At 48.1% G+C, this 15293-nt stretch overlaps 1 protein-coding gene across 1 annotated transcript in view; it reads left to right on the top strand.

The window, feature by feature from the left end:
- frmd3 (FERM domain containing 3) overlaps positions 1-14992 on the top strand; it is a 318178-nt gene extending 303186 nt beyond the window's left edge. Inside the window, exon 17 of the mRNA XM_078567752.1 lies at positions 12556-14992. Within this exon, the coding sequence (XP_078423878.1) occupies positions 12556-13079 (524 nt within the window). The 3' untranslated portion in view covers positions 13080-14992. The remainder of the gene's footprint in view (positions 1-12555) is intronic.
- The last annotated feature ends 301 nt before the right edge of the window (positions 14993-15293 follow it).

Below are 15293 nucleotides of genomic sequence, written 5' to 3'. Positions count from 1 at the left end.
CCAATTCACAACTTCCATGATTAACTTGAACACGTTAGGCTGGTTGCACACAACCCCCTCTGGAGCGGCAGATTGCCTCTTAATTTATGGTAATCGTACAATTGTAGTGATAATTCACCACAGTTTGAACTTTAACGTTGCATCTAGTGTACTTCCTGAAACTCACCTTTGAAAACAAGGTGAGGACACAATGGCTGTTGAGTAGGTTGATTAAAACTCTTGAAGATACTACAATAAATATTCAGGACTCACAGCTGCTTTCTTAGCTACTAATGGGAAAGATTGTTCACAGTACTTTTTGCTGAGAGTTGTCTTTGTACAATTAGAAAGTTTTCTGAATCACATCAAGGTGGATGATGCTTCGGGGTCTTAGATTGGATGTCAGATGAGGAGCAAGATGACCAGCAGCAGTTCAGCGCAGTAGAGCCACAGAAAGGGAAACAGCTCACAGGAGGCACCACCTGTGAAATGGTGCACAGGCAGAGCTTGGGTTTCTTTGACATGTCAGACCAGCAGTGCTACAGGAGGCTCAGGTTGTCACATCTTCTAGGAGACCAGCCCCTTGCTGGACCTGGTACCACTGGTTGTCTAAATGTCCATTGCCTTCAAATTTTCTGGCTCAAGATACTTGCAGGGCTCTGCTGGGGATATACCCAGAACCTCCCAATCAAAACGCAAATGAATAAGACTGGCGACTCATGGGTTGTTTGACATGACCGCCAATTACGTCAACTTTGCCGACATTGATAGGGGGGAGAATGAGCGGGGGCTCAGGTTTGTGTCTCTGACTGCCTCCCAACAGGTGTGGAGCATCCTCAATTGCACACAGGGTGGTAATTCATGCATCCCCAGATTAATTGGCAGCATTCATCAACCACAAGGGCTTCCACTCCATGTGGAGCTGTAGTGCAACCACAAAAATTATGGGCACAATTTTCCCAGCCAGGTGGAGGCTGGTTCAGATGTGCAGGGGGTGGAAAAGTACTAGAAATGATGTGCGGTAGGGATCCTGACGTCATCCTGCCCTCTTCTGGCTTTCCCTGGCTGAGTCTAGCAGGGAGCCCCTGTGGGTCTGGTGATAAAGCAATTGAAGTGTCTAAAAAGACAGTTAAGAGACTCTCTAATCATGAATTCTTTCTTTTCCAAAAGCACATATCTTACACATTATGGACGGAACCGTCCGTCCTGTTGGTGTCAGGCGTCATGGCAGGCGTGGAGTGACAATTCGGTGTGAGGGGCAGAAATCAATTTCACGCTGGCGGGATCGTCTGATCATTACAGCGGGATCAGCCGATAGTGCCCACTGTGGCGGAACAAGAATTCCGCCGGAGGCTGGCATGAACCTGATTTGCATCCCAGTATTTTCCGTTACGCTGGTGGGAACACACTTGCCCAGAACACATCTGGATAAGTGTGACATGCAGCAGTCGGAACTTACCGTTAGGGCCTTGCTCACATCGTGGACATCCGAAGAGATGAAGATGCTGGAGCCCAACAGCTACTGGACCCTGGAGAAACACAAGCATCACATGCTGGGTGGATTCTCATGGACATGGGTCTGCTGCAAAGCACTCATGGAAGGTGGGAAGTTTCCGTTGATGCTTTGGGTCTGCTTTGGAAAATCATGGTGTTGGCCATGGACTGCCATAGACAATCGGCGAGGGAAGGAGAGAGGAAGGTCTAGATTTGAATGGGAGAGGAAGGTGTACTGAGGGTGGTGGGGTCAAGGGGGCGGTGAGGTTGGGGGGGTGGGGGATGTAGTTGTCAGGGGTTGGGAGGGGGTAGGAGGGAGTATTGGGGGGAGGGTGTAATGGGGGAGAATGCGGCAAGTGGGGAGGTAGGTGTAAGGGGGGAGGAAGGTGTAAGGGAGGCAGTTCAGAGAGGGGAAGGTTTATGGGGGGGTAGAAGGGATTTTGGTGGGGGGGAAAGTGTCCAGGTGGAGGAGGGAATTTGGAGGGGAGAAGGAGTTTGGAGGGCGGGGGCAAGGTGTGTCCGGGGGGAGGAGGAGAGAGTAAGGGTGGAGGAAGGAGTAAGGGTGGAGGAGGGATTAATGGTGGGCATGTCTAGGTGAACGTACAAGGGAGGGGTCTGTGGAGTTAATGACTGCCTCTTGGGCAGCAAACCGAGGGCGGGAATGGTAGGAGGGAATGATGAGTATGAGAGGCGGCAGAGGGAGCCGGTAGGGTGAGTCTGTAGTGGTAGAAGCGACGGCGAGGGTGGTTGGTGTGGACTCGGAGGCAGACACAGACCCTGGAGGTGGGAAGGAGGAGGTCGGGGGTGTCAATGTGAATGGAGGTGGGATTCTCAGGAAGGTAGGGAATATGCACGTTCACCTGGAAAGACAAAGGTTTGGGTTGGGAGGTGACGGTGGGGAGGTGAAAGGTGATGCCGGGGGCCTGACAGTGATGGGGGAAAGGACATGGGGACTGGGGGAGGGGAAGGATGAGGAACTGATCCAAAACTTCACTGCTACCGTAGTTGTCAAAATTGAAAATGAGTGGAGCCTCATGTTGAGTGGGCACAGGTGTTGCGTCGGAGTGCAACAGTTGGCGGGCAGAGATGTAGGTCAGCTCAAATGGACAACTGAAAGGGAACCCCAGTAGTCAGCACTGAGCATGCTTGGGACAGTGAAGCGAGTGTGATGGATGAGGCTCTGTGTACGTGGGAGAGTGCTTGCACGAGGCTCCTAAAGGCCCTGCCACACACACTCTTCTCCCTCCACAACCACTCGTGGGCCGGCTGTGTGCAGCTGAACTAGTCAGGGGGCTGCAGAGGGAGGACGCGCGAAGCCTGTGAATTAAGCTGAAAGACAACATTACACATTATTCAGTGAAAGTGAATATATTTTCAGATTATAAAGTAACAAAATGTGTTCACCTGTGCAACCAACTGTGATCAGAATTTCTTAACTTTTCTAGGCTTACCACTTCTTCTAGGTGCTGCCCTGACATCCGCAGCAGGGTTGGAGACACCCTGTGCAATGGTTGGCCCTGTTGCCTCTGATTACTTTGGTGTGCGTCCTCTGGGCAGCCGAGGCCTTGGGGGCCTCAGTTTGCTTTGGCTGTCCTCCTGTGGGCCAGCTGCTCCCTCTGCAGTGATAGCGGACGAGGTTGAGGGGGTCACAGGCAAAGTGGACTCAGAGGGAGAGGACGGCCTCTGAGATTCCTGAGTGGATGACCCAGGGGTGTTCAGCTGCTGCTGCTCCTCCCTTCAGGTGCCTGAGGGCCCTGACCTGACTCCTTGAGGGAAAGGAGCATCAGGGGGGATGTCGAGGTACCCCTTTTCCCTCTCATGTTGCCACTGCAGGAACTTGCCCATGGCTACTGTGATGGAGTGTAGGTCTATGGGCAACTTCACGTTCTGCAGGACTAGAGTCTCCATTGAGTCTGCAACTCTTCCCATGGAGACCTCCAAGCACACACATGAGAAAGCAGGTGGATGCACTCCTCCAACTCACGTGCTTCCAACAGCTTTGGGGCTTCCAACAGCTCTGCATCATGTTCTGCTGACTCTCCAGGATGAATTGGAAAGTCGAATCTATGGGCTCATCATCTCACTTGAACCTCACAGATGTCTTTTCCCCAGCAGTCCTCCAAGTGCCGGGAAGCTTGGCTGAACCTGCCTCTTGCTGCGGACACATGTCCGTGCGGTGACCACAAGATTGTGAACCCGAGCCTGCTCTAGTCCTAGGTCCAACTGCGGTGTGTGTCTCTGCACTGGTGGAGGGTGTGGGTAAGCACTGTGATGGGATGCTTATTTCCAGCACTACAATGGAGGAGGTGTCCTCCTGGTTGGAGGTGAGGACCTGGATAGAGCTGAGGGATTGGCTGGCTGAGGTATTCGGTCACTTTGCAGAGCTCCCTGTGAACCAAAGTAGAGATAATTAGTGGATGGTAGCTGAGTCAAAAGCAGGAGAGAGCACTTACATTTGCGTTGAGGGAGGGATGATGTGGTGCAGGATCCTCACTTGGGCGTTTGTTGCTCCTCAGAGTGAGTGAGGGCCTAATGTGGGCCACTCCACCCCCTAGTCTGGGACCTCTCCCTGCTGTTGTGAGCCAGCTTCTCCTCCATGAAAACAGATGGAGAGAGTGTGAGCAGGACACATGGAATGTTTGTGTGATGAGCAGAGCCATGGGCAGGATGAGGATGTGAACCGCAGACAATATGAGCCTGATAGAGATGCAAGGGTGTGTGTGAGAGTTGGTGGTCTTGTCTCTTGAGGTGTGAGATCACTGTGGATGTGTGATGGGTTTGTGAGTGTGTGAGCTGAGACTGATGAGGTGGTTGACTTACTCTGGCAAAATGGACGAGAGCATTCATCCTCTTCCTGCATTGGATGGCTGACCTCCTCTGCTCCGGTGGCGCTGACCGCCACTGCCACCACCTCTCAGGCTGGATTGGTGACTCTGGTGTACCTCCTGCAGCCAGAGCGGGGGTAGAGGACATCGGGGCAGCCTTCCACTGTGTCCAGCAGATGCACCAGAGAGGCGTCACTAAATTTGGGAGCTGTTGTCTTCTTTGCTTTCGGGGCCATCTGTCGCCTGGAGCAGTCCTGGCCTAGAGACATGAAGTAGGCTGGGCTCTGGTGCGCTTTAAATATGGCGCCCAGAGCGAGGAAGCGCTGAGGTCACAATGTGTTGGGCAAATCCAAGTCTGCCCACCAGCAATCTGGAGTGTTTCCCGTGAATGCATTATTAATGGGCGGGATGTGCTGGGGATGGAACGATCTGGCGGGAAACCCCGCCATTGCAGCTGGCAGGTAAAACAACTTTTTTTACGCCCGTTACCGCATCTAGCGCAAATCTGGGACGATTCTGCTCTATGTCTAAACATTGCTATGCAGGGACACTGAGGCAAGTACAGAGGAAAACACTTTGCCAGTGAAACTGACAAGCTGGGAGGGCTATGATTGGTTACACTAAAGAGCTTCAGCCATGGCCATTGAGAGACTGCTGTTCACTGCACTTCTTCCAGAGATTTCACTTCACTGCTTCACAGATGATTGTCAACTTTTTGGAAGGCACTTCGCTGGTCTAGTACTTCACTCATCTTCAGCTGCACTTCCCTGATGCCAGCCTTCAACATGGCATGTCAGCAGCTGAGGCAGCTCCGCTTTCCCCCTCTGCAGAGAGGCAAGCGAGCAGAAGCCACACCAACAGCAGCAGCAGCACTAGCGCCCTCACCTCAGACACATGCCCCTTCACAGAGCAGCTGGGATGGACACCAAGATCCAGCTGGAAGGAGGTGAGAGCCCCAACACAGGCTGGGATTTTCTGGTCCCGCCCAAAGTCAATAGACCTTTGGCTGGCTCCTGCAGTAGGACTGGAAAAACCCAGCCACTGAGTCTACAGACAGAGGATCAGCTCTCCTGACATGCCTGAACTCCAGTGCCTCAGGAGACTCGGGTTCTCACGACGGATCATTACTGACATCTGCAGCCTTCTGGAATAAGACCTTCTCGCTGGAGCAAGTGGGCATGCAATGGCACATTCTGACAAGGTGCCTATCACTGGGCGGCCACTCCCTCCACCAAATACTGTGCCCCTGCATGGAGAGAAAGAAGAGGGGCGAGGGTGCTTATCATGGATATGGTAAGGAGGAAAGGATGCCATTTGTGGAGGGTGAATGTGAGGCATGACTATGAGAGGACAGTAGGCTGAGGATGAGTGTGAGCGTTGGCTGTTCAGATGGAGATGCATTATGTCCACAGAGAGAGGAATGAGCGGAGCTGCAAGGTGTGTTGTCCTGAGGAGTGCTGTGCAGGGAAATGCTGGGAAAGTCAGAGTGTGGGACCACGCTAATTTCTCAGGGAGCCCAAAGGTGGGATGTTAATGCCATGGCACTGGGAAAGAACCTCGGCAAAGCCTGACTCATAGGGAATCAGGTTCCTAACCTGAAAATTGTCCCTTCATTCTAGCAGGGACCAATTGGACAAGACTCCACCTGATACATCTGCAAGTGTGCAAGATTCCCAGGGAGCTGCCATGATGCTTTTGTCCTGAGGCACTCCAAGTTCCCAGACACCTTTGGCCCTGTAAGCACACTTAAGGGGTAGTTGCTTGGAAACAAGGGATACCCACTTCAAACTTGGCTGATGACTTCTATCAGAAACACAACCAATGAAGCTCAGCAGTGCTACAATGAATGCCATATGACCACTAGGTGTATGATCAAACAAGCCATCGGCATGCTGAAGATGCACTTTAGATGCTTGGACGGATGTGGTTGTGCTCTCCAGTATGCATGAGACAGGGTCTCAAGAATAGTAACGGTGTACACAAGAACATAACACTCAGGAGCAGAAGTAAACCGTCCATTGAACTTGCTCCGTCATTCAATACAATCATGGCTGATTTTAGCTTCAACTCCATTTTCCTGCTTGCTCCTCATATCCCTTGAATCCCAGAGAGACCAAATACCTGTCTATCTCAGACTTAAATATATTCAACTTCATCCAGAAGCTGTGCCCCTGTGTTCCAGATTCCCTAGCCAGGAGAAACAATCCCTTTCAAGCCACTTCAGAATCTTATAGGCAGAATTTTCTGCTTGTTGGGCGAGTGTAAATTGACGCACGATGACGTCAGGCAAGTGTCCTGACGTCATTGCGCATTCAGTTGGCGGGCGCATGCAGGAATCGGAGCCATGCTGCCATCAATTAAGACGCCAGTTAAGGCCCTTGACAATCCAATTGACGGCGATTTAACGTGACCCATACAATTTTTTGCTCATCGAATGGGCAAAACGGGCAGCCCACAATTTGCAAAACCTCATCCACGGGCGGGATAAAATGGGTCAGCGGCATTGCCGGTGTGAGGGGTTTTGGAGATAATTTGCTGCTGGTGGCTTCTCAGTACTTGGCAGTTTCATCTCTGTTTGTGGCTTCATTCTTAGCATTTCCACGCGTCATTTCAGGACTCATTGATGTCTCCAGGGTCCCTCGAGGATTCGGACTGTGTGGACCCTTCCAGGTCTCAGACAGCCTTCTGTTACCCTGGTAATGGGGATTGTGATGTCTGCTGGAGGTACCTTCTCTGAGGAGGAAGAGAGAGGCAGAAGGGAGAGGAGGACACGTGTCGCAATGTAGCTTCCAGGGGAGCGACCTGTGGGGGCAGAGGTGGAACCTCTTTCGGCATTGCACCTCGGTCATATTGAGGTAGATACATCGCCGTCTGTAAACCCTGGCAGCAGGATAGTGGCATCTTCTGCGGGGGGAGAGGTGCAGGCACAAGAGGCGCAGGGCCAGCAGGAAGCCCAATGTGGAAAGGGCCACAGAAGATGCCACTATCCTGCTGCCAGGGTTTACAGGCGGCGATGTAGTTACCTCAATGTGTCTGCGGTGCAATGCTGAAGGAGGTTCCACCTTTCCAGGGAGACCATGACCTCCATTTGTCAGATTATTGGGCCTGAGATCACCTTCAATTGTATGGGTGGAAACCCCATCTATGCTAGTGGCTCTGAAGGTCACAGTGGCCCTCAGCTTCTTTGCATCTGGCTTCTTCCAGGGATCAGTGGGAGATCTTTGCTGACTGTCCCAATCGGCTGTCCACAATTGCGTCAAGCTAGTGACAGAAGCTCTGTTCAGGTGGGTATTGATTTTCATTAATTTCCATATGGACGAGGCCAGCTAGGCTGAGTGAGTCAGAAATGGCTGGGTTCCCCCACGTCCAGGGTGCAATCGACTGCACACATGTGGCCATCAAGGCGCCAGCAGGTCAGCCGGGTGCCTTCGTCAACAGGAAGGGAATCCACTCCATGAATGTGCAGAAAGTATGTGACCACAAGACACAGATTCTGCAAGTCTGTGCAAGGTACCCTGGCAGCTCCCATGACGCTTATATCCTTAGACACTCCCAGGTGCCGAGGCTCTTCAGTGCTCCAGCCCGACTGGATGGATGGCTGCTGGGTGACAAGGGCTATCCGTTGAAAAGATGGCTATGACGCCTCTCCTGCACCCAAGAACAGAGGCAGAGCAGCATTATAAAAGGAGTCATGCCTCCACAAGGGCTGTGATAGAGAGGACCATAGGTCTTCTGAAGATGCGCTTCCGATGCCTGGACTGTTCAGGGGGAACACTACAATACCCCCCACAGCGGGTGTCACTGATAGTGGTCGCATGCTGCGCTCTCCACAATCTAGCACCAGCGAGGGGGGACCCACTAGGGGAAGAGGATCTTGACACATCTTCACAAGCCACAGAGGATGAATCCAGTAGTGAGTGAGAAGAGGAGCATGATGAGGAGAACACTGAGGGTGTGGAGGCAGACCTCTGTATCCTTTAGGGAAGCAGGGACACCAGGGACACCTTGATCCAACGCTCCTTCAGCTAGGCTGCCAAAGATCTGCTTCCACCTCATGCCAGGGCTGCCGTCTCCATCCCGGATATCTGAAATGACCCTTTCATTTGAACCCAAAATCCACTCAGTGCCTGTGCAATAAAGTTTAGAGCCACTCACGTACAGCATTATATACTGGCGTACCCTGCACCAAAAATATACAAAGGTGAAACATACTCAGGCCATTGGGACAAAAACAAAATTTTTCTCATTTTTACAATACAAAAAAATTAACATCACTTTCTCTGGTCTTAATTCCCAGACCAGATACATAAACAAAACATTACACAACAGAAGATCACCCCTGACCAGTGCCTCTTGTGCTCACAGTGCCTTAATCTTACGTTTACGAGTGCTATGTCTTGGTGCCCACCACTCTCTCAATGGAGGAGTCAGTACGCTCAGCCTTGAGGGTCAACGCAGTGCTCGTGCTCTGCATGGACTCCTCCACAACAGAGGCCATGGCATGCAAACCTCATAGATCTCCACCAGATCCTCCCGCACATCCAGCTGGACATCCAGTATCTGCTGCCTAATGGACGACTCCAGAGGCTTATCATCTGCCTTCGACTGAGCATCTGCCTTCGACTGAGCATCGTTCTGATCTCCAACAGTCCTCCAACAGCCGGTGCCCTGAGCACTCTCTGCTGCTGCCTGCTCCTGAAGCGAGTGTGAAGTGCCCTCACCGCAGTGCACCGACATTCTGGCCGAGGATCTAATGCCTACCGAGGTGCTGGTATCTGCGCTGGTGCCTGGTTCAGAGAGCGGGTATGACGCAAGCGCATGTGAAGCCTGGCATTAGGGATGGCTCTTCAGGGTCCTGTGATTGAGTGCGTGCTGGCAAACCTAAGGGAGAACAATGACATGTCATTAGTTTAAGTCCTCACACTGTCACTGTGCATGCCAGGTGCCCTGGTGAGACAGTTGAGATCTGCATCATGTTGCCTTCGTTTTTCAATGATAAATGGGGAATTCGGCTTTGAGGCTCCCATCAGTGCACAAGAATGTTTGCACCGTCCAAAACTCTCACCTCTGTGCACTGCACTCTGACACCCCAGCCTCTCTGCGGCTGGTTGACCAAGGTGCATGGCACCTCTCCAGCACTCAGGCATCCTGCTTAAATCTGGACCAGATTATGAGTTTTGGGGGGCCTCTGCCTGTCCATGATCTGTCAATATTGTTATGGGCCATCTTCTTCTGAAAGGACAGAGGAGCATTGATTAGTTCACTCTCTACCTGCAGCGCCATTGCAGCCTGGCCAACCCCGGCTGAGGAACACCTTGCAAGGCATATCCGAGTTGTGGCCCTTGAGCCGCAAGGCAGTCAGTCCAAGTAACCAGGGCTCACCCTCTTGGCCAGCTCCAGTGTCATTGACAGTTGGCACTCAGATTCTAACACCCCTGAGCTCCACAGGGGGACGGCCAGCCCTTAACACTTCAACACACTGATCCATGCTAACACAGTACTCACCCTTCCCGAGCCTTTTGTTGAACCTTTTGTGGCACGACACCCATGCGCGCCGCACAACATCATGGCTGCTGACCTGTGCTGCCACCTCCTCCTAAGCTCTTTTTGTAAGGTGTGGTGGTCTCCTTCCATCCCTGGGGACATCTCTGGCAGCCATCTCCTCCAGGAGGACCGCGAGGCACTCATCTGAAAACGGGATGCCGAGTGCCCAGCCGACCTGCCCTCCCGCCTGGCATCTCCAGCTGCACTTGAAGCCATAACTTCAGTGTTCACAATGCAGAAGATACGTTATTCCCTGGCAGCCTTCAAGGAACTGCCTGTGCCGTTTTTAAACTGGCCACCAGGTTGTAATTGGACCCGGTGGCCGATATGCCCTGCCCCCACCCCCACCCCCAACCGCCTTAATTGGCCAGCTAGTCGGGGGCCAATCATGGGCGGTGGCTAGTTTCCTGAGAGGTTGCAGGCCCGCCAATCGCGCCTGCCTGCCAAGGGTAAAATTCAGGCCTTTGTGCTCAGTTAAGACAAGATCGTATTTCTTTCCTATAAATCTCTTTGGTACAATATTTCGGCTAATTCAGGCAAGCAGTTTATAAATAACTGTAATATTAGTAATCATTTCCCTCATGGCATGTGTTCCTAAACTCTTTTACATATCTGACATTTAATCCGTACTGTAGTTTTGAATGTTCTGCTGATGAGGTTTCACTGACAAGACTGCAAAAGTCCTAGAACAGAAAAGAAAATGACCGTTTTATAGCATTTTCGACTAATATAAAAGGAGTAGACATGGTGAAAGGCCCTGATAAAAATCCAGACAAGGAGAAGTGTTCATTTTCGGATGGTGAATTACTGCTGCCGAGATGTATGTATTCGATTATTGAAACATGGACCAAAGATCATAGCCAAAGGAATCAGTAACATCTTTCTTCAATAGTAAACCTCTTGCTGTACGAATAATTTTTGAGACAGATATTAATTGACAGTTTTGGTATTTGGGAAACATTCCTGGTCAACATGCTAGTTTATTTGATTCACTTTCGTGAAAATTGTATATTTGAATTTAAATTGTGCTTTGATTAGAGTCAAAAATGTGTCTGCTACTTGTACATCATCTAATCTTAAATGTCACAGCTGGACTTAAGATAATAAATATACATTCAGCTCTCGTGTGAGAGGTATGAACAGCAACAATTGATGCCATTATACAAAAGACTAGTAGAAATATAAATGAGCTGTGGTTACCACTTTTCTATGCTCCCAGAGATTTTAGTCTAAGGGAAAAATGAATGAATGGAGTGACGTATGGGAATTGTATTCTAGTTGTGACACTACTACTCACTTTTTCAAATTGGCATTGTGGAATTCCATTTTTCAGCTATAGCAAAAGGTGACAATTCCACCTGCATTTAATTCAGCAAGATATTGATACACATAGCCCTACATATCATGTGCTATTGTAAAATTGTTTGAAGCCAGTGAATTATCACAGATACAGCACAGAAGGAGAAGACTCGGGCTCTTTCATAGAGCTACCTGATTATTCAAACTCCCTTGCCCTTTCCATATAATGCTGTAATTTTTCCCCCTACATATATTTATCTAATTTTGAGTGAGACTATTGAATCTGCTTCCACCATCCTTTCAGACAATGCATTTCTGATCACAGCAACTCGCTGTGTAAACATATGTTTCCTCATTTTGCTTCTGGTCCTCTTGCCAATCACCTGAAATCTGTGTTCTCTGGTTACTGACCCTTTTGCCTATCAAAACCAATCGTAATTTTGAACAGCTCTATCAAATCTCTTATCCTCTCTGCTCTAAGGAGAACAGCCCCAGCTTCTCCAGTTTCTCACATCAATGAAGTCCCTCACCCCAGATAAAATTATAGCAAATATCTTTTCCACCCTATCCAAGACCTTGACATTTTTCCTGAAGTGTTGTGCCCAGAATTGAACACAGTACTCCAGTTGATTCTGTTTTGGATACTAATCATTGAAAAAAGTACACTAAACTGTGAAAGTAGTTCATGGTTATGTATTTATGTGTGGGCAGCATAAGCCCCATCAGTATAATTTTATTTTAGATGTACCATGTTTAGATTCAGTTGCTTGAAACCACTGCTGATTGTTGCCTGCAATTTTTGTTGATATTTAGAATTTTAAAAATAATTCGGCAATTATATTTTTATTCTCCTGTTCTCCTGCAGTAAGAATTTTTTTCAGCCCCACATGGTTTATAATAACAATTCTTCACCCGATTTTTCATTTTATTGTTTGGCTGATGGAATCAACAAGGCCCAGAGCAGTTGGAAGCTGGGCTAAATCTTAGTATATGTCCTTGTCCTTTTAGGTACAGTAAGAGAAAGATGCAACCAAACACAACAGCCAGATTATATTCTGTCAAAGAAAATAGAAAATACTCAGTGGGCTGGTGGTACTAGTCTATCTAGCACCTCCCAATTTGATAATTGGGTCAGTGTTTTGCAGATGACTTGAGAAAAGTTATTTAATAGTTTATAAGGTGTGGATCAGCAACTTATGAAATAGAATAAGAACGCACAAGAAGTAGGAGACAAGTTTGCACCCACAATCTCTCATACATTAACTTATTTTCATCAGGGAGAAGAGGATTGAGAGGTGTCATGATCCAGATCTTTGAATGTTCTTCTATTTTTCAGGTGGAGAACTGTTGACATTGAATGACCAATCCACATCTGAAGAGGAAAAGGAAAAAGAGCCACAGAATGAGAAAGGAGAGATGGGTGAATTCAAATGTGAGAACAAAGAGGAAAGTAGTGAAGAATCTTTAACTATATCAGAACTAGTATATAATCCAAGTGCCAGTGTCCTACCTACTCCTGTAGAAGATGGTGGGATTGACTTGCTTTTTAATAGCCACCCACTCGGGAACCAGAGGGATGAAGGAGGCTCATTTGATGAGCTAGATGCAAATGAAACTGCACTTCTGATTGCCGAGGAGGAAGAGCTAAAGGAAGTGAAGCGAGTACTCAGCAGCAGCTTTGAATTGCTGACAAGCAACAAACATCTGAATGCTCTGGCGAAGAGCTTTGTGAAACTCCTTCTGGTGGGCTTGGGCTTGATGCTGTTCGCTTTCCCACTTCTTTTGGTCTTGCTGGAGTCCGACGTTGATGCTTCTTTTCTGAGGGAAATCCGGCAGACGCCTGAGTTTGAGCAGTTTCACAATGAGTACTACTGTCCACTTAGACAGTGGCTGGCATGTAAAGTACACTACATCCTTGACAAGCTAGGCAGCTCCTGAAACCACACCAGTGTCCAATTGGACTGAGAGTAACAATTTGTGACAACTTCTCTGAGCAAAACTTATTTCTGCTGTTTTTACTGTTTTTATGTTTTGTACCTTTTTAATGTGGTAAAAAGTATTTCAGGAAATTTTATTCATTTTTTGAAGTGAAAACTGCTCATGAAATGATTGAATTGTAATATGCAAAGTAATAGGTGTGGCATGAAGGAGTTTTTTGAATCATTGGTAAGTTCTTTCCGATATTCCAAGATTATTGTATTTGTGTGTGACTACTCAGTATTCATTCTTTCCAAGATGGGTGCAAGATTCCAAAGGGTCTATGCAGATGAATAATCATTATGATAATAGACCTTCTTTGTACATTTGCATAAAATGTATTGGCTGGGTTACATAGGGTAAAATGCATGGTTTTGGAGGATGGGAGCTTGGTATTTATGCAGGTTCTAATAGCAAATCAATATTTTGTTTGACTGGAAATTATCCACTAGGTCTACAATAATTGGAAGAACCAAACTCATTGGGGGTAAATTTCCGCAGAGGTTTTTCCACTTGTCTACAGTAACTTGGGGAAAAGTACGGTGGAAATGCTGTAAAAGCACTGGAAATAGTATTCACACCATTCCACGGAAATTCACCCCCTTGTAATTAAACTCTTAATAAACTGAGAAGTTTTCAGATAGGAGGAGACATGAAAAGTGTGGCAGTATAGAGAAAATGAAAGTTGATGGAAGGAGACAAAAGTTGCCAATGTTGGACAAGCTGCAAGAAATTGTTGTGCTCGTGTGAAGTGAGATTGTGAATCATAAACTGAGAAGGACAACTGGCTCAACTCCTCCATTTCATAGCATTCATTCACTTCATTTACATCATTATGCAAACTGAAAGCTTATCACAAGGTACTTCTTAAATCTGTGATATTGGATTCCACAGGGTTTCAAATTGCTGCACATATATTAACAAAGATAATACACGCAGCTGAACAATTTTTTAAAAAATGGATTAGGGGAAGAAATTTGTTCAATTTAGGTTGATTCCCTGGCAGTCAGCACTGTGGGCGCTACCTGCACAGTGTTTTTATCAGTGATATCAGTGAAGAATCAGTCATCGTGCCTATCCCCGGGAATTGAGGTAGCAGCGCTACATGATAAATTTTCCCCCTAAGATCTTTTAAGGGAAATTTGGCCAGAATTATTAGCTAGCTTCTGTGTATAGGGGCCGGCTAGCTTAGATAGTTAGTGGTAGTTCAAAGTAACATCAACAGCGTGAGTTTGATTCCTGTTCCAGCTGAGGCAGGCTTGGGGCCTGCCTCCTTGCCTTGCCCTGTAGTAAGTGGAAGGCAATGGCAAACCACCTCTCAAAAAAAAATCAGCAAAGAGAACAGTTCAGGATGAAGCATCAGCAGACATTGAGCCAAGGGCCTGCCTTCAGGCAGAACACACATCACTAACTTCTGTGTACAGGCTCAAGTTTCAGTAATTGAACCACAAAGATCAAGAGATGCATCCTTTTCAACAGATCAGATACATTAGACCCAATAAATTTAATCACATTTACCTTGCAGTCAAAAGAAAGGCTGTTGCAAGTTCAAAAGTCAAAAAGAGTATTGCTAGAAATATTATAATAAATTAAAGATTTTCGAACTACTGTTTCTCAAATATGATTGGAAGAAAGCTACTTTTGACAATTAATTCTGCTTAATCAATTGACTGTGCTTATTGCTGTCAGAAAGTACAAACAAGAATTTTCACAGGTAGTCATTTAGATAATATTTGAACTAGGATCTTTTGGCAAACATATTTAAATGATGTTAGGAAATACTGCATACCTGAGAAACTCGAGCATCTGAATTTCACACTCCTCTGCCAGTGGGTTTTTAGGCTGGGGGAGCGTGAAAGAGCACGAATGGGCTTCCCGCTCACCCTCATCCCTCAACGATTTCACGCTGGGGCAGGCGATACTTCGGTCAGGCTGCCTGCCCTTGCCCCAATTGAGGTCCTTAAGTGGCTCAATTTTTAAGCTGGCAGGCAGATTTCTCAGGTGTAGGGGAAGCCCAAAAATGATTGGGTTTAGGCCTCGGGCAGGAAGTGGGGGGTGCCACCATCATAAGTCCCCTTCTAACTTCGGGTGGCATCCCCCCCCCCCCACTCAAAGGTCTGTTGGTCACCCCAATCCCCCACTATCCACCACCAACCGCGTGCCCCACCCCCCACA

Source organism: Cetorhinus maximus, chromosome 2 (assembly GCF_964194155.1).
Source record: "Cetorhinus maximus chromosome 2, sCetMax3.hap1.1, whole genome shotgun sequence".
Taxonomy (NCBI): domain Eukaryota; kingdom Metazoa; phylum Chordata; class Chondrichthyes; order Lamniformes; family Cetorhinidae; genus Cetorhinus; species Cetorhinus maximus.
This window is presented reverse-complemented; position numbering and strand designations above follow the sequence as displayed.